The sequence below is a fragment of the Malus domestica genome, chromosome 09 (assembly GCF_042453785.1).
Source record: "Malus domestica chromosome 09, GDT2T_hap1".
Classification (NCBI taxonomy): Eukaryota; Viridiplantae; Streptophyta; class Magnoliopsida; order Rosales; family Rosaceae; genus Malus; species Malus domestica.
In genome coordinates, this window is record NC_091669.1 from 353,580 (window position 1) to 373,302 (window position 19,723).

At 38.3% G+C, this 19,723-nt stretch overlaps 4 protein-coding genes and 1 non-coding gene across 6 annotated transcripts; 2 read left to right on the forward strand and 3 right to left on the reverse strand.

The window, feature by feature from the left end:
* Positions 1-5,073: 5,073 nt before the first annotated feature.
* On the forward strand, positions 5,074-8,608 carry LOC103442093 (protein AUXIN SIGNALING F-BOX 2). Its single transcript, XM_008380841.4, has 3 exons — positions 5,074-6,407; positions 7,077-7,572; positions 7,674-8,608. Exons 1-3 carry the CDS (start codon positions 5,956-5,958, stop codon positions 8,436-8,438), a joined length of 1,713 nt encoding a protein of 570 aa, XP_008379063.3. The 5' UTR covers positions 5,074-5,955; the 3' UTR covers positions 8,439-8,608.
* A 252-nt stretch (positions 8,609-8,860) lies between these two features.
* LOC103411110 (cysteine-rich and transmembrane domain-containing protein WIH2) lies at positions 8,861-10,821 on the reverse strand. Its single transcript, XM_008349767.4, has 3 exons — positions 10,644-10,821; positions 10,237-10,540; positions 8,861-9,098 (listed from the first exon to the last, which is right to left on the reverse strand). The coding sequence occupies exons 1-3, from the start codon at positions 10,684-10,686 to the stop codon at positions 9,047-9,049; spliced, it is 399 nt and encodes a 132-aa protein (XP_008347989.3). The 5' UTR covers positions 10,687-10,821; the 3' UTR covers positions 8,861-9,046.
* Positions 10,822-12,207: 1,386 nt separating this feature from the next.
* Positions 12,208-14,236, forward strand: LOC103442095 (GEM-like protein 5). Its single transcript, XM_008380843.4, has 2 exons — positions 12,208-13,099; positions 13,476-14,236. The coding sequence occupies exons 1-2, from the start codon at positions 12,553-12,555 to the stop codon at positions 14,003-14,005; spliced, it is 1,077 nt and encodes a 358-aa protein (XP_008379065.3). The 5' UTR covers positions 12,208-12,552; the 3' UTR covers positions 14,006-14,236.
* A 201-nt stretch (positions 14,237-14,437) lies between these two features.
* LOC103442096 (uncharacterized) lies at positions 14,438-17,550 on the reverse strand. Of its 2 annotated transcripts, none has more exons than XM_070805214.1 (5): positions 16,834-17,550; positions 15,540-15,638; positions 15,337-15,445; positions 15,181-15,252; positions 14,438-14,899 (listed from the first exon to the last, which is right to left on the reverse strand). In XM_070805214.1, exons 1-5 carry the CDS (start codon positions 17,013-17,015, stop codon positions 14,780-14,782), a joined length of 582 nt encoding a protein of 193 aa, XP_070661315.1. In that variant the 5' UTR covers positions 17,016-17,550; the 3' UTR covers positions 14,438-14,779. The 2 variants fall into 2 exon arrangements, 1 of the variants encoding a protein (XP_070661315.1); XR_011571291.1 differs by having other exon boundaries at positions 14,696-14,899; positions 15,050-15,252.
* Positions 17,551-18,383: 833 nt separating this feature from the next.
* MIR169C (microRNA MIR169c) lies at positions 18,384-18,583 on the reverse strand. The gene has a single exon (NR_129515.1). It is a non-coding gene; the product is annotated as a microRNA MIR169c (primary transcript).
* Positions 18,584-19,723: the final 1,140 nt, after the last annotated feature.

The window sequence follows — 19,723 nt, forward strand, 5'->3', positions numbered from 1 at the left end:
TCACCAAAGGTTCGAAAACGCAGTAGCAGCAAGACAACGGTGCACCTTCATTTTCATGCGTTATGATATCGCATGCCTTCTACACTCTCTAGCCCTCTACCCTCAATCTTTTTGTTCCCATTTCCTTTCTCGGATGCCAAACTATAGAGCACAGTACACAGACATCCGATAAATTCTTACGTCCATCCGGAGGCACGTATAGTATAGGGCACCAAAGGGTGGGACCGAAATATAAGGATTTGACGTTTTGTGTGCGCTATCTGGTGGTCACAAAATACAATCATCCCCAACACACACATTCCCGTAACTAAAACTAATTACCCGCAGTAAATAAGCGTGATTTGAAACTTTGAATTAGGTAGTTGTGTAAACTTGACGAACCTCCCATCACATGGGTGCAATACTAGTCAATAATTGAGGCAGCATATATATATAGAGAGGAAGATGGAAGAAATGATGATGACATGTGTTAAAAATCATATATATATATATATATATATATATGACTTTGGTGGCTTTCAGCTTGTTGAATTATGTAAGCCCCAAGTCCTTGTAATTATATGGGAGTGGGGCTACAATTATATTTAATTATGCCCCTCTTGGCCTAACCACTCCCGGCTTTTGAATGCAAATTCCGATCCTGTGATTGGATGATTGCATTAAACAAAATTCATGGTTGTATTACGTATTAGTTGGCAGTGGTAACTACAGTAGTAGGCTTATGCCAGACAAATATTGCCAGCCTAGAAACTACTCTCAATAATTATATAACCAAAACAAGGCCTTTTCATTTTAATTTATATTTTTATTTTAATTTGAATTTGTTCCACTCTCAACCAAGTTAAAGTGATCTTTGCTTCCTCGGCGGCTTTGGTAATAAAAGTCATGCAGGCGGCCAAGTCTTCAGACCTTGTTCGCGTGGTGGGTATATTTACTATTTAGTACGGAAAATGATCTTCTTCTCACTTCCTGGTTTGTTTTTTAATCAATCAATTATGCTTTGGTTTACCCAAGTTTAGAGATAAAGATTTTCTTTTTTCTTTTCTTTTTTTTCTTTTGAGAGGATCAGGATCTTCTGCATGTTTTTCTAAGGAAAACTAATGAAAATAATATGAAAACTTTGACTTTTAACGATAAGGACAAAATAAAAGGTAAGCGAATAGTATCAGGATTGACTTTTTAGTGCAAAAATATAGTTTTTCGTTAAAATGAATAGTACCAGAAGCTTTTCGTTAAAGTTTCTGTTTTTCTAAGTCTTATATTATGCAAGGCTGCATGGTATTTTACCTAAAAAAATTATACAGAGCAGATCCTGGTTCGTTTTAAGAAGTATTTGAAGCAAATGAGAGTGAAAATCTTTATGTTGTTTATGTGTAATAAGTCATTTCATAAGCAAATAGATTAAGAGAGATCCTTCAGTGTGTAGAAAACATCAATAACTTGTATTATAATATTTAATATACTAGACCGTGTTCTCGGCACTGAAAATTTTCTCAAGAATTAGGACCCGCCTTAGGAAATTGGCCAATAAAGTAGATATACGTGGCGGGCAAAAAGTCGCCAGTGCCAAAAGCAACGGGTAACAATTAACAAGTCACAAAAGGGTAGGGTATATGGTGCCCACCACCACATGGCCATATCGAAGCTCCTCTTTCATCCCCATCCAAATTCCTAATCATCTTTGCTCTGTGGCTCTCTTACTTTCTTTCTAGCTCGCTTGGAAAAGTTTAACGGCAAGCAGATAAAATTGGGAAATCAAAGCACTAACACACAGTAGCACATCACCACTTGGCGTCAACATTTGACCGTCACTGTTCACAGTGCATACATAACATACATAAATAATTCAAACAATCATTGGAGATTTCTTAAAAAACACATGTCACGCGACATTTATCCCACCATCCACTATTTATATAACACTATACTCTACGACCTAGCTTCCATAATTCTCTCCCTGTATAGACCTATTCCTATGCTACTATTACTATACTTCCCTTATCCTGATGCCATGAGATATTTTTCAATGTTTTCGGAATAGAGCGCGAAACATCATATGTTATTATAACAAAGTTTTTTTTTTCTTAAGTATCCATTCAATTTGATAATATGTGGTATTTCGCATTATGTTTCGTGTACACTGAAAAATTCTCTCAAAAAACATTAAATAATAAACAAGCTCATTGTATTTACAAATAATAAATTGTATGGTGCTAGCTAAAATGGACAGAGATCTCATCCGGATCTCCCCTACCAAATCCTAAGGATCCGGAGATCTGGATCCTTGAAATTTGATCAAACGATTACAATTATTATCACTTTTAGAATGACCCCCTGTTTGTAGCCGTTGGATCAAATTTCAATGGTTCGGATCTCTAGATCCTTATAATTTGGTGGGGTGAAATCCGGCTGGGATCTTTGTCCAGCTAAAATCATCTTAATACTTCATTAGCGTGAGCGGTATTGCAAAACTTTTGTCATATGACAATGCTTGAGGAGTCAAGAGTCTAAAACAAAATATTGAGTGCATGAAGAAAATGTTCTTAATCACCTAAGTTGCAAATTCTTATACAATTTTAGAATATCGATACAACAATACTTTTCGTCAAGAAAAAGAGATTAAAAAATCAATAAAAGAAAAGGACTTTTATTTATTTTAAAGTTTTTTCGTCCTTAAGCATTACATGTTTGGAAGATAGGAAAACTTCCTTTCATATAAATTGAAATGTGAGGAGGTTATCATCGTAATTGCGTCTAATTTGATTACATTTTATTTCAAGAACAAGTAAACATGCAGGTTTGACTAAAAACAGAAAGGGCACTTGCGCCCTTAAGCCAATCGAAGTTACTTTGCCTAATTATTGGGGGGCTTGTTTTTGAATGTCACTCAGGATCAGGTATTTTTTTCGTTTCACTAATCAAATTTACTAACTAAACATGTGTAGAGAGATGGCGATTAGGAAATTTTCGTTAAAACTGTCTGTCTCACATTGATTAAAACTAGTGCGGTGTGAAGTCGAGTAAAATCAAAGTACAATTGTACGAGGGTTTTATATTTTTGTGAGCACTATCCAGATAATGCAATGTGAATATCTTATGCAAGTTTTTCTGTAAATTTCAATTTTTAACTAGTTTAGATATCTTATGACCTGTTTGATATCCTATTTGAAATTTGTTATTATTTCTCAAAATATTTCTTGAAAATAATTTATTTAAGACTTAATAACTTGATTGGTTTGTGATTTAAAAATTTTAAATCTTACAACTTAAACTAGACAACGAGATCTAAAACTAGAGGACTGCAGGAGAGGGAGAGAGATGAGAGAGAGAGAGAGAGAGAGAGAGAGAGAGAGAGAGAGAGGAGGAAAGAGAAATAAGAGAGGGGATTGAACGAGATATAGAGGAAGATAAGTGTGAGAAAGAACCGAGATAATGAAGAGAGTGAATTGAAAGAGAGACTAAAAATATATAATAAAAAAAAGACGAGAGATAAATAGAAGAGAGAGAGAGAGAGATTTGGAGTGAGATGGGAGGAAGGAGAGAAAAGAAATAAGTGAGTTTAAGTTTAAAAACTCTAAAAACTCACTTTTTATGTTTTTAGAAAATATACTATATTTTTTGAGTTAGTCTTAAGTTTAGTTTTTGAAAATAGTCTTACCAAACAAGTTTTTAAGTCCTAAAGCTTAAAAATTGTTTTTGAGTTTAAAAACTTGGATTCAAATAGAGTACCAAACAGACCCTCAGATTCTTAATTGATTTTTAATTTCATTATACACGAATTATCCAAAAGAATAATTAATATATTGTGACACGAAAGCATATTGGAAAACGAAAATTTTGTTGATTATTCATTTGATTCAACAATTTAATATTATAAAAATGTGTATGAAGTAAAAATAATGTGCAATATCACACTCCTATAAGATTGACGCATGTGTGTGTGGGCGAGTTGTTGATTGATTCCTGACCGTCCATTATTCATGGCGTTGAAACAACTAACAAGGTGTTCATCTTCTTCCATGAATGAATGATGCATGATGAATCTATCCACGCCAACTCTCTGTGTACCGCGTACGTTCCCAGACACCAGTGAGCAAGTGATGCAACCAATTACGTGGGAGTATTAAAACTCGTACGGTGCACCATAACACACTGAATCAGATCATCATTGCACAATGTAAATAATGCAATTGCAATTGCGAAATGGGGGGCCACAGGCACAGAGCGCGTATCGCCACAAACTTATCCATATATCCACCATTTCAAGCAATCCCTTAGATTTTGTCAAGTAAATGTACCCCTTCTTTTATCTTTCTTCTACTTCTGAATTTCATTTCTTAATCATTCAAACAATGAGCAAGTATTAAAATTATTGTCCAGATAGAAGAGCTTATGTGCAAATACTATAACGATATTTTAAACCAATCTAAATACGATTGTACGTAATTAATTTAAAATATCAAAATGGTTTACTATATAATTCCCACAGTCACATATAACTATAACTTTTATGCACCCAAAAATATGATATTATAGCCTAATAATACATAGTTCACAATCACATAGACCCTCGCACACAAAGGATAAAGATACGTAAAGATAGTTCTACTTCTACTTTTTGTACACCCTTAATAATTTGATGTTGAATTATTTTTAATTTATCTGGTTCAACGGTTATAAATTAAAAAAATATGTACTAAAAGAAAAGGTTAAGTGTGCTATACTAAAGTAAAAAGCTAATCTATAATTAAAACTAGATTTTTTTTTTGGGAGAAACCAGGGGAGAGGGGGGGAAAACTGAGGCCAAAAATTTCTGACGCACAAAGATAAAGTTTTGATGGGTGACGAAATTTCATCCTACGCGGGAGAGTTAGTAAGTGCAATACTCGCTCCCGCACGAGTTGAGACAAGGATAAAACGCTGCCCCTCACATGGGATGTCGTAGCCGGAGAGAGCGAGTGTTGCATACTCGCAAATGAAGTGAGGAGCAATCTTTAAAACTTTATCAATGACCTGGCATTTTGGTAATTTGACGTCTCAAAGGAATATGATTTCTCCTTTCCTTGACAATCCATCACTCATCTCTTTAGTAATGACTTTGGCAGAAGAGAGAGAGAGGGACAGAGGGAGGGAGGGCCTCTTCGGAAGCAGTGATAAGGACACATGCCTGATCGCTCATTGGACGGTTTGGATTTGCTTCGTGTTCTCCATTAAGTCATGTAGGACCGTCGGATGTGAAGTAACCAGGGTTGGCCAAATAATAAAGCTGGGTTGGCTGTGGTTGGCGGGAGAGGGGTTGGTTCTCTTTAACACGGGTTGAGGTGGAAGGTTGAGCCTTTGGGGTTGAGGCTCACTCTCTCCTTCTCTCTCTCTCTCTCTCTCTCTCTCTCTCTCTTGTTTTTAGAATCATAAGATTTTCCATTTTGTTAATAATTTCTATTTCAGGAACTCGTTGTAGATTCTGAGAGATCTACAGCAAATATTTATGTCTGTTTTTGGTTCCAGGCCTGTAATCATCACTTTTTGATTTCCAGATGATCACTCGTTAGAATCAAAACAAAAAATATTTTCCTTTATTTTCGTCTTCCTTTGTTTTGTTTTTCTTACTCTTTCACTGCAGATCTAAGCTCGGGTGAAAGGGGTGATGTCAAACAAGATTTTCAATGAATAAAAACCTAGATCTTTGAATGTATTAAGATCTGTTGATCTGTTGTCATTCATGTAATTTTCTCAGATTCTCTTTCAAAGGACTCGGATTTCTGTGTCGAAATTTGTCACAGATTGAATTCCGGGACACAGATCTTGCACACGGAGAGTGAGAGAGAGAAGTGAGCTGAGGGTAGTTACTTGTTGGGTTTTTCAGTTCATTTTCTGGGAAAAGTTGATTTCTTTTTGTTGGATTTTCCCTTGACATTTTCGCGGGAAAGTGTGGGGTCGAATGGTAAGGAAAGAAGGATGAATTACTTTCCGGACGAGGTAGTAGAGCACATATTCGAGTCGGTGACCTCGCAGAAGGACCGAAACGCGGTGTCGTTGGTGTGCAAATCGTGGTTCAGAATCGAGAGGTTCAGTAGGGAGAGAGTGTTCATCGGGAATTGCTATGCGATTAGTCCGGAGAGAGTGATCGAGAGGTTTCCGGGGCTCAAGTCTCTGACTTTGAAGGGAAAGCCTCACTTCGCCGACTTCAATTTGGTCCCTCATGAGTGGGGCGGCTTTCTGCAACCGTGGATTGAAGCTCTCGCCGATGGCCGGGTTGGCCTGGAGGAGCTCCGGCTCAAGAGGATGGTCGTGTCCGACGAAAGTCTCGAGCTGCTTTCCAGGTTATTCCCCAATTTCAAGTCTTTGGTGCTTGTTAGCTGTGAAGGGTTTACCACCGAAGGCCTTGCTGCTATTGCTGCCAATTGCAGGTGACATTATTTACTTCTTTTTGTTGATAACGTATAAGAGTGTTGATTTCGCTTATTTTTTGCTTAACCTGGATTTTGTTTTGTGTTTTGTTGTTCTTGCTTGTTTGTTTTACATGCCCAAATTGAGTTTCTATTTTGTAATTTTATGACTAATCAAGTAGTGAAAAAGAATGTCAGCTAAGAAGCCCTTGGATTGCATTCGAAAAAGTTGATGCAAGCGTTGTTTTCTTCAATTTTTGTTTCATATTGTGACCTTGTCTTTTGGTTTTTTAGCCAATCTGGGCCATCCAATTTCGTTCTCTTTTACATTTTGAATATAGGCAACTGCTCCCCATGATTCAAAATTATTACTCTGTACATCATTTTGCATAATTCATACCGTAAATGGTTAATGGGACATCTCGGGTTTCTATTTTTCACAAGAACATGTATTATTTGCTTGGATGTAAATGGTTGCACAGAATATCATTGTTGTTTCTTCTTTCATCCGTTTTGTTTTCAAATTTTAACCATGTTCCTATGTTGTGAATGGAAAAACAATTATATCGAGCAGTGTGACATGTCGCTAGAGTCTCTATGCTGATTAACTTAAGTTGTGTTTTATGAATAGTTTGAGTTTTGCCTGTCATTTATCTGCTTGTAACTTCCTCCAACGTGTCTTCTGTGTAGGTTTCTTAAGGAGCTGGATCTGCAGGAAAATGATATCGATGATCATAGAGGCCATTGGCTAAGCTGCTTTCCTGAGAGCAGTACCTCATTAGTTTCCCTGAATTTTGCTTGCCTCAAAGGTGAAATTAATCTAGCGGCTCTGGAGAGACTAGTGGCGAGATCTCCAGACCTCAAAGTATTAAGGTTAAACCGTGCAGTGCCTCCTGACACTCTTCAGAAAGTATTGACGCAAGCGCCTCAACTAGTGGATTTGGGAACCGGGTCTTATGTTCTGGATTCTGATTCTGATACCTACAACAAACTCAAGGCAACTATTCTAAAATGTAAATCAATTAAGAGCTTGTCGGGTTTTTTGGAGGTTGGTCCTCGATGTCTGCCCTCTATTTACCCAATATTGGAAAACCTGACGTCTTTGAACCTCAGCTATGCTTCAGGGGTGCATGGCAGTGAGTTGATAGAGTTAATTCGCCAATGTGTGAAACTTCAGCGATTATGGGTATGCTTTGTTTGCCTTTGCTACAGAAAAATGATTCGTATCACAGCTTCTTAACCGAAAAAGAAAAGGGTTGATTATTAATCTTTTCTGTATTTATGCAGATTCTGGATTGTATTGGAGACAAAGGACTAGGAGTTGTCGCCAAATCTTGTAAAGAATTGCAGGAATTGAGAGTTTTTCCTTCTGATCCATTTGCAGCTGGGCATGCTTCTGTAACAGAAGAAGGCCTTGTTGCCATATCTGCTGGTTGCCCAAAGCTTCATTCGTTGCTCTACTTCTGCCAGCAAATGACTAATGCTGCTCTCATAACCGTGGCCAAGAACTGCCCAAACTTTATACGTTTCAGGTTGTGCATCCTTGACCCCACTAAACCTGACGCCGTCACCATGCAGCCTCTGGATGAAGGTTTTGGGGCAATTGTTCAAGCATGCAAGAAAATTAGGCGGTTGTCGCTCAGTGGCCTTTTGACTGACCAGGTTTTTCTGTACATTGGAATGTATGCTGAGCAGCTTGAGATGCTTTCTATTGCATTTGCCGGGGACAGTGACAAAGGTATGCTTTATGTGTTGAATGGATGCAAGAAGCTCCGGAAGCTTGAGATCAGGGACAGCCCCTTCGGAAACAAGGCACTTCTAAGGGACGTGGGAAAGTATGAAGCAATGCGATCCCTTTGGATGTCGTCCTGCGAAGTTACTCTGGGAGGCTGCAAGGCACTAGCAAAGAAGATGCCAAGGCTGAATGTGGAGATTATAAATGAGAATGATCAGATGGACCTTGATGATGAGCAACGAGTGGAGAAGATGTACCTGTACCGCACCCTAGTAGGGAAGAGAAGAGATACACCGGAGTTTGTGTGGACTCTATAGGTGCATTTTCTAGGTTGTCATTTTTTTTCTCTTGTTTAACTAGTTTGTACTTTGGTTAGGCTGGTTGAGAAGTGGATTTTAGTCGATGATTAGTGATAAGTTGTTTAAATTCAGAGAGCTTGGCCATTGTAATCTATGCTGTTATAAATAGATTCGAACCAGTATTCCAATTGTCTTGTTATTCTTTTACAACATCGTCGTCCCGCTGTCATATCCTCGCGGTGCCGAAGGCGATTGAGTCGGGTACTTGTTTTGGCAACCAGATGAGATAGAATGAGCATGTCTACCACCTGAGAGGAAGAGCTAGAAAATAGACGAGTCCAAACGTAGACAACTGTGTTCCTATCCAGTATCCAGGTGGGTGGATGATTCATAAACTTCGAAAAAACATAGAAAAGAGAGTAAATAAGTAGGCAGAGAGATTCATAAATCCACACTTGAAATCTGTAGTCTTTACTGCTGCAATTAACAAGTTTTAGGGTAGAACATTGCACGAAACAAGAATATACCATAAATCATTCCAAAAGCCCTCTCGAGTCTAACAAAGAACACACTATGACGCTCAAATTTATAGAAGTGGCTTAAGAAACAATCCATTTTCAATGTCATCAAAAGAAGCAGCACTCCTCCAGCAAACAACAGCAGCATAGCGCAGCCAAACTGCACAAGCAAAAGAAACAACCAATTAGTTCCCTCCCTTATCATTCGAAAGAAATAAAGGGTGTAATAACAAATTGAAGCTTCCACTTGATAGCATAATTATGATTTAGCAAACTGAAAGTTGGATCAAAACATAATCGAGATTAAGCAAATAAATCCTGTTCGTTAACGGGGCAAGCTTGAAATGTATTTGGCTTGAAATTTCTCACTCAATAGTCAATATTTTAGCTATTGTTCAAATCAGCTCAGAATTTGGATGACCCTAAAAGGTTACAAGAGGGCATTGAGGGAGTAACTAACGCCTGGACACAAGTTAAAAACTTTTGTTCAACCCTAGCATAGCAAATAGGCTTCTTCTAGGAGAGTCAGGTACGTGTTCATGATTTGACGGTCCAAGATTAAAACTTTGCAAAACTACAGAAGTGAACACTGCGCCATTATTCATTTGAAGAGCATATAACCTGGATGAATGCCAAAGCATTATTATATGAAGACAAAATGGCAAAGCAATATGTCGCATTCCTGTCTTCTCAGAAGAATCTCAGCTGTGCATAAGGTGAAAAACTGAATCTCAGCTGTGCACAAGGTGAAAAACTTTCTTACAACCAATGCACTATCACAATCACATCACCCGTCAAATAAATGTTTACCACATGTTCAAAAGGTGAACCACCCGTCCATAAACGCTTGCCAAACGGTGAATTGGTGACAAGAGAGAATCTCTCGTGCATAAGGTTTGGAGTAGGACAACAACTAGTTTGATATAGGTGATGTAAAACAATCTAACCGGGAAAAAAAGGATTCACATTCCACAGATACCAACTTACCAACCCAAGCCAAAAAGACAGAGTAGCACATATGGATATACGAAAGCTCGAGGATTCAATCCTTGAGGCTAGAGAGAATCTACCAACTAAACTACTTGGACATTCTCCAATCAAAATTCAAAAGCAAAAACCTTTATTCATGCACAGAAAAATTAAGCTAATTTAATGCAATAAATTAGATAAACTTTTGATCAAGTTCCAATTTTTTTGTTGCTTAACTAATCAAGTTCCAATTTTGTATGCAAGAATCAAAGGAAGAGAATCTGAAATGGCGGGTAAAGAGTAGAAGGCAGAGAGGGAAGATTACATACCAGCCTCGTAAGAAAGGCATACAACCATCTTCGCCTTGGTAATTGTTATGCTCACAGTGATAGTGCTGGTATTGCTGCGGAGGAGGAGGAGGTGGCGGAGGGTACCCCTGATTGAAATACCCTTGGTACCCCTCGTACGGCGGACCACGCGGGGGCGGAGGCGGACCATATCCGTGAGGATACCCAGGTGGTGGTGGTGGTGGTGGATAGCCTTCGTACGGTGGAGGCGGCGGAGGAGGGTAACCTTCGTACGGTGGCGGTGGTGGCGGAGCTGATGGGTACCCAGGAGGCGGATACTGATATCCTTCAATACAAAAATAATATGATCGATTAGTAAAAAGTAACTTTACAATTAAGTTGAAAAGATTTGAAATTCTGAAATGGAAGCGAGTTTGTTTTGGTTATACCTGGTGGAGGGTAGGGTTCTTGAGGAGCTTTCTGGTAACTCATCTTCTCCGATGGCTCTCTGTTCCCGCGGTCTGTGGTGGTCGGATTGTGAGCCCGATCAAAATATTTAGGTGAGAATTAATTAAGAAATCGAGTATCCCTATATAGTAACCGCGGGTCCCAGATTGTTGATATTGCCAGACTGTTCCTAATCATATTCGACCCGTTTCTGTGGGCTGGTTGGTGGGTCCTGTCATTTCAACCATACGATGCGAGGATAAACCCATTGTCATTTGGCGGGTAAAGATTTGCAAACCTCAAAAACCCAACGTAAAAAAAGCCCACTATTCAGTTGTCTTACCATATTCATGGCTTGTCCATAAGCGTTTTCGGTGCAAGTGTTTTAGGAACGGTTAGGTATCATATTTGAAATTTTTTATCATTTCTCAAAACATTTATTAAGAGCATTTCTTGAAAACAATTTTCTTTAAGACTAAAAAACTTGATTGGTTTGCGATTTAAAAATTTTAAATCTTACGACTTAAAGTAGACAAAAAGACCTAAACCGAGGGGTGTTGCAGGAGAGGGAGAAAGGAAAGAGGAGGAAAGAAAGTAAGAAATGATTGAAGGAAGGAGAAAGAAGAGAGAGGATCTGACAAGATAGAGAGGAAGATGAGTGAGAGAAAGAACCGAAAGAATGAAGAGAGTAGATTGGAGGAGGGACGAAAAAGGTAAAAAAAAGAAGATGAGAGAGATAGATTTGGAGTGAGAGGGGAGGAAGGAGAGAAAATAAATGAGTGGGTTTTAAGTTTAAAAACTCTAAAGACTCACTTTTTATGTTTTTAGATAATATACTATATTTTTTGAGTTAATCTTGAGTTCGGTTTTTTAAAATAGTTATACTAAACAAGTTTTTAAAGCCTAAAACTTGAAAATTATTTTTGAGTTTAAAAGGTTGGATTCAAGTAGAGTACCAAACAGACCCTTATGAATTTGAAATTGTGCTTTTACGACCAAGAAGAAACATCGCCAGAATCAATTATTGTAGTGAAAAAATGTTTTAACCCTTAAAGCAAAAATCTCAGACATGTCTTTTATCTCTTGTACTTTCCAACTCAAGTCAGCGAGGAAACAGCATTTAAAACAATAAGAATTTTCTTTAATTTTCCTTTAGTTTTGCCTATTTTGAGTATCCACGTAGAACATGAGGTTGTGGAGAGTACATGAATTGGACATGCTATCTTACTTGAAATATCTTATCCAGAAGCTTAAGGAAAGGGGCAATACTCGTTAGCTTATAATTTAGGGAACTTTAACGAAAAGTTTTCGGTACTGTTCATTTTAATAAAAAACCATATTTTTACACTAAAAAATCAATCTTCGTACTATTCACTTTAGTCTTTATTTTGTTCTTATCGTTAAAATTCAAAATTTTCAAATCATTTTCATTAGTTTTTCTTATAATTTATTAGGTTAAATGGAATATAACACGGTTAAGCGACCTCCTCCTCCTCATGAGTCCTCATCCTCAATGCTCAATTGCTTATTACTAAACCGTGTATTTGGATTCACAAGTCAACCTTGTCGCTTTCACATGCCCCGCAGTCACGAAACTCTCTCTAAAACTTGATATTTAATCATATATACACATCTGCCTTGTATATCTGGAAGGTCTTCAAAGGCAGATCTGATGTAATCCGTTGCTTCCGCTTTAAGTTTCAACCACCTTGTTTTCTTTCTTTTTTGATGACGATCCTATCCTCTCAACTTTTCCTTTTTGCATAAATAAGGTCTCCCAAACACTCAGAACCATTGCCATTTTCTGCAAACCACATCCAATCCCATTTAATCCATCAAACTCTTACACCAGAAAACACACATCGCGTTAGTTTCGTTTGTTTTCCATTACCTTCCAAGGTCCCAACAAAAATGAACCACCCCAACAACCAAGCATCCCAACCTCCTCTATACCCCTCCATTTCTCCTCCCTCTCACCAAGACATAAACCCCTTCCTCCCAACTCCTCCGCCTGAAGATATCAACCCTTTTCATCAAACACCTGCGCCGATGCCACCGTCCTCGTCGCCGCTAATCCATTTCGAAACACCTCCTAGCGTATCCTCACCTCAGAAAGGGAAAACCGAAGAGCTAAAACACACTACTCCTGATCAAGATGTTCCGTCGTCGTCAAGCGGCGCATCTCCTACGCTAATCCCACCAACTCCAAGTGAGGAAGAAAAATCAGCGCAGTGGGGGACTCACGTCATGGGGCACCCTGCCGTCCCAACATGCCATCCGGACAACAAAAAAGCAACTCTGTGGGGTGCTGCCGGAACCGAGCAAGCCCATAATCCCTACCTCCAGTACAAACCCCTTGACAAGTCCAACAACACCAGTCCATTGGAATCCATGCTCCAAGTCTTCAACTCCTGGAGCAACAAGGCCGAGTCCATGGCCAACAACATCTGGCACAACCGTATGTTTCTATATATATACATCTCATCTCTTATATGTCTATATATACACGTTACTACTTCAAATAAACCTTCCAAGTATATATCAAGGGGCTGTTTGTAACTGCTGCTTGAGAAAGCGCTTCTGGACTTAAGTCGTTTTGCCACAAGTGCTTTATGACAAATCACTTGACAGGTGCTTATCTAGGCACTTCAAGTGTTTCTAACAAACTCAGTCAGAAACGCTATTGATTGTAGAAACACTTTTAGCCATTCCAGAAGCACATAAATTTTCAGTGCAGGACTTCTTTTTTATCTTATGGACGCCCAAGATCGATTAAATTGATACACATTAACTAACATCTAAACTAATTTGATTGATTGATGATCTTTTGTCAGTGAAAACGGGGACATCGGTGTCTGGAGCAGCGTGGGCGAAGATGAACGTGACGGCGAAAGCAATAACAGGAGGAGGATTTGAGGCTCTGTACAAGCAGACATTTGCGACTTATCCCAACGAGAAGCTGTACAAGTCATTTGCCTGTTATCTGTCCACATCCACAGGACCAGTTGCCGGAACTCTTTACCTCTCTAATATCCATACAGCTTTCTGCAGCGACCGCCCTTTATCCTTCACCGCCCCCTCCGGCCAGGTCACCTGGAGCTACTACAAAATAATGGTACCATTGGGAAATATTGCAACTATCAATCCAGTGGTGATGAGGGAAAATCCAACGGAGAAGTACATCCAGATTGTGACGATCGACGGCCATGATTTCTGGTTCATGGGTTTTGTTAATTACGAAAAGGCGTCGAGGCATTTGAGCCACAGTATTTCAACATTTGTGGCATCTGGAGTTGCCGTCGAACCAGTCGTTGCTGCAGACAAGGACATTGCATACCAGAAGCCTGACAAGGCTGACTATTAGGAGAGCTACTCGTCTTGTTAATATTTTGCTGCTCTGCTCTGCACTGCTCGTGAAATCGTATTGTCTTGCTTTTTTTCTACAATATTTATTTCTCTCACCCAGTGTGCGAGTTGGATTTTTTCGTTATAACTCGGATCGACCGCGATTATTTCTTTCCGTTTCCAATTTTCCCAGTTATGTAATAAAACCTTTTCATATGTGTAATGTCACACAATCTAATATTCTCCACAAGACCATACATGATGCAAGTTGGCTCTCTAAGTTCCTTTACCACATTTCATAGATGGTGAATTCGATACTAAATTAAGCAGCTCATTGTGTGATTTAACCAAACCCCCCCTCCGCTTAGTGTAAGAATATCAATGTACTCAAAAAAAAAAATTTAAATAAATAAATTCCTTTACCACATCTAATATGTATTAGACAAATATATTAACTTGAAATCTAGTCTCGTTGCATGACTTATCATTAATTAAGAGAAACCGAACGTCTTTAACAATATAAATGCCTTAACAAATGAAAATAAATATTGCATCTTGATTCCTTTTAAGCTTAAATAGGATCAAATTTTCAAATCTCAAATGCAAAATATAACATTCAATCCAAAATTGACTAGCAAGTACTGATTCCGAAGCGCTACCAAAGACCTCCTCCTTGGGGTTACACCCGCTGTATGTATCAGTTTGTTCATCTTACACTAAGTTGTTAAACTAACATGTGCCACTAACTCAGGAAAATACCAACTCGCAACACCGCTTTAGCATCAAGCACTGATTAACGCTTCTTCTTGCTTCCTTTTGCAGCACCGGATTTGGATGGAGTGGCAACCAGGTACACAAATAGAACCACAATGGACACCACAGAGATCAGAGACCCATACTTTGCCAGAAGCCTCTGCATACAAGAAAAGGTCAAACTGTAAGGGGCGAAACAAAGGAATGTTAAAACTCCTTCCTCCATTCAGAAAATACAGTAAATTTAGCAAAAGATTTAACAAGTTTCAGAGGACAAAGATTCAACAGCATAAAAAAGAGTGTTTCATACCTTAACCTGAAAATTTTGGCCGCCAACAGAGAGAATTTCATGAAAACATAAAACACCACCTCAGTTAACACCGTAAAATTTATCCAAAATCAGATTGCATAATATAACCCTTATCTAATGAAGAAACTTACCCACTCAAATTTCTTCTCAGCAGGCCTGTCTGCAAGAACATCTAAAGGAAATATTGGAGTTGAATAAGACTCCTGTAAGAAACAGAAAAAAAGTCAGAAGGTATACATTTATTCAGCAAATATGAGTGGCAAAGGAACCGGCTGAAGACATCCAACCTGTAAAGCAGCATTTGTGGGAATGCGGAATGTAATAAGAGCTGGTGCACCGTTGAAAAGTAATTTTTCTTTGCCCTCCAATTCAAAAGAGTGGGATATAATGCCACCTCTGCAAATCCCATTTATGCAATCAATAACTAAGAACCAATCGGAGAGTAAGCCATGGAAAGCAGAAAATGTTACTAGAAAAAGTTGGAACTTACGCATCAAGCCTTTCCCATGACTTGGAAGTGCTACCACTAACAACATCGAAGATATCCTGAGGCCAGGTCTCATCACTCAAGCTTACATCATAAGCCGTGCTGCAAAGGAAACATTACAAGCTTTCGTTACTAATATATAAAAATACAAAAAATACAAAAATAAATCTCAGTTAACTTAAATACACAATCAATAGACAGGTGGATAGTCGAAAAAAATGAAAGAGTGAATTCCCATACAAAAACAAAAGCCTGCAGAAATGTGCAGAATTAAACCACTAAAGCTAATGTAAGAGGGCAGGAAAAGAGATTTACAAGTCCTCTTATACTTGACTTCAAAAAGCAATGTTCAGTTAGATACAGCACACAGACATGAACATACATAAAAACCAATTCCACAAAGTTAGACTTAGTAGTGCTCAAGTGAGTTACAGAGTGCTAGTAAATCCTGTCAACCGCTAACATGTCAATAAGATGCAAATTTGGGCATAGGGTTAGCCTTATAAAAGATTTAGCTTAAGGCATTTTATATTACCAAGCTATTTTATGCTGAAAGGAAACTCCAACGGAACATTAAAAACTGATATTCTTTCACAACTCGTAACACTTGTATTTGTATTTACTCCAACTCAAACAAGCATGTAACTTTCATTCTATCCTTCCACAAAAAGACCAATTCCTTCAACAATTTCTCTTGCCTCACCTTCCCCAAACATTTTCAGCATGCTTCAATTAGTTCCGGTAACAGAGTCATTTCCTATGCAATAAGTACAACAATACAAACACAGCTAATACTGTGACACTGAGATTCCAACAAAAATTCATGCTTATGTTATCAGATCAACCATACAGAATAAAAAACATTAATGTCTACAGCGGCATATAGACCATCAGTTCGGGATCAGTTGCCGAAACAATTCTGATTTGACTTTCTATCCAATACGGGAACAAGTAAAATTCCAAGATTGAAAACCCCATTCGTCTAATTTGTTCGAAATTTCACAGAAACCAAACAGAAACAGGATTCAACAAAAACAAATCCAATAAACAACAAACAATTTACAATTAAACCGCAATACCTAAGACAGACAATCCATTTCAACCGACAGGTAAGCTAGATAAACCCCACATGGAGATAAGAATAGATTAACATTAGCAAAAACAGCATACACGCAAGAGATCGAGCGGATCTAACAGAAAGCATGTAAAATTACTGAACTTTAAGCTGGATCAGTAAATAAAGAAGCAAATACAACGAAAATTGAGAACGGGAATGGAGGGATTAAGAAGAGCCTACGAAGATCCTTGGTTGTAGATGTCGATGGAGACAAGGACGCGCTCGGCGCCGGACTTGAGCCGGTTGAGGGAGGCCTTCTTGTGGGTGACGATGAAAGGCACGTCGGAGCTCGCGAGCGCTGACGTGAACAGAAAAAGAGCTACCGCCGTCGAGAGGAGAGCGTTGGTGATCGGAATCGCCATCTGGATTTCCGATGGAGGTGGTGGTGAGTCGTGATTGAGTCGCTGAGGTGAGGTAAGGTTTTGTTTGGTTTGGACCCGTTCGCAAATGCTTGGGATTCTCAACTCTGGAAAATGTTAAATTGATTCACACTTCCGGTCCAAGGGAAGACCCCTAGGGTCTGTTTCGTAATTAGACTTGATTGGACTATTATACGGTATATTTTGCTTGCTTTCTTGATTTTATTTTAATTTTTGACCTATCGTATTTCTCACCATATCAAATAAAGTCGTATGTTTGGAGAAAGTTCTCATTGTGATCGAAATACGGACGGTATACTACGTATTTTTATTTAAATGATGAGAAATTTTATTTTTCAAATTATTAACTTTTTAATACATATATTCTATCATTTCTATAATGACATCATTTTATAATTCGATCTAAAAATTAAAAAAAAATATGTGAAAAATAAAATAAGATATGTGGATTTCATGCCTCTTGCAAATTACAAAACAATCGGTAAATGCATGAGCAAAAGTCATCAACTAATTTACTGTTTCATTTTTATATTACTATTTCAACTAAAGTATCCTTCCATCCGGATCCTTCAATCTTGTCCTTCAACCGCATATCGAACGGCCATAAATTTTGTTTTTTTGCTTTTTTCTGTTTATCTTTTTCCTCTTCTCACTCTCTCTCTCCCGGACTCTCTTCTCTCTCTATCTAGAAGGACTTGGTTCCAGTTGTGAGAAACCAAAGACCGGAAGGCAAAGGTATGGGTCGGCAATTGGAGCCAACACCCATCGGAGAATGCAGAGAATTGAAGAATCTGGAGGATCCAAATTGAAGAGGTCTGGAGAGAATCTGGACCCGCCATCAACGACATCCAATATGTTTGCATATGTAATTTTTTTTATATAGCAATGTATTATTAGATCACGTAACAGTGAACTCATTCTATATAAGTCGTTCTTCTTGTATGCCGCATATATATTAAAAATTAGTTGTCTTGTTAAAACTTCGCTAGAAATTTCCTAACTAGATATATGGTCAGAATTTGAGGATTTAGCAATTTTCTTCATCATATTATTTTTGCTGTGAATTGAAAATAGTAATTATCTTCTTTGACATAGAATGAAATAACTAACAAGATTGACAACCATGCTCTATCGTACGTATGATATAGATACTAGTTATTTTGAGTAAAAGGAGTCCTCATCTTCTTTAATTTTTTAATGTGGGATTTATACTCTCAACAATATGCATGTAATGTATGTGCGTGTGTGTGTGTGTGTGTGTGTATGCAAATGTTGATATGAGGGAGAAGATCGAAGCTAACTGATGAGGGGCGTGTAGCAGTACGAAGTGATTTGGACTTGGAGGGAAGAGAAGAAGAGGAGGGCCTAGCATGAAAGAAAAGAGCCTGTGAGATTAGCCAAGGAGACTGCCTGGATTCCAAACATGAATATAAATTTTAGACAGACAATTAAATAATGCCATATATTCTTTCATGAAATCGGAGGCGGGCAAGTCATCCTTGGCTACCAAACAACGCTCTTTTCTTCATGTAAGGCCTCCAGCTTCCTGCGCATAGCTACTACATCAAATTCGATATCCCATCAACGTCGACCTTGCGATCTGTCACGTACAATGCACAATGCTGAAGCTGAATAAGAAGAAAGAAGGGTATAGCATGAGAAGAAGAGGCTGTCAAGTTAGCCAAAGGAGACCTGCCTGGTGCCTGCTGCTGGGAAACCCAACAACGTAGGACTCCTCTTGGATTGGATTGGATTAGAATTAGGAGAGGAAGCAGGCAAGTCATCCTTGGCTACCAAACAACGCTCTTCTCTTCATGTTATACACTCTCTTCAATATTTCCTTTCCTCCTTTGATTTGACATCTCTCTATCTAATCCAGTTATCCCATGCATGCTCTAATCCAACGCCTTGGACTCCCTATTTATAAGCTAGCTTGCATGCATGCCAGCCATATTGCCATGCAGCACTACTGAGTACTCATCGCTTTCGATTGAGACGAATAATATTAACCGTGCATATAGAGAGATAAGATTCTGATCATGGTCAAAAATTAGATCATCACCTGTATATCATTATCAATTTCTAGGCAGGGACGGAGCTAAAAATTTCTTCTAATGGGGGCAACCTGAAAAACACTAAGAAAACTTTATTATATTATGGTTTATAACCAAATGATAATGTGGATGATTTCAAATGACGATGTTCACAATTGCAATGTTACAAAAATTTCAGTAGTTGTGGAAAGTGGCAAATTGATGAGAAAAATATTAACACATGAGAGGCGGAGGAGGGGTTTTTCAGTTTGAATGACAGAACAAGATCACTTTTGTTCATATTATATTTGATATAGCGTAGAAGTAGTATGAATGTATGTTTGATATTAGATACATACTTTCTTCAAGGATAACACGTGTATATCTATAATTGCAGTATACAACTTAACCAACTAATTACTTGAGTGGGAGCATCTACGCCCAGGGCCTTCATTGGCTCCGTCCATGTTTCTAGGTTCCTTTATTATTTTACAATATATTAATTAATTAATTAATTTTCTCATTTCATTTCATATGGGATATAGCTTTGGCTGCCCATACCACCATATATATTGGAATATATTCTATCCTCCTCAACTAGGTGAATGAATGGGAATATGGGACCTCCTCCTCCTCCTCCTCCTCCTCCTCCTCCTC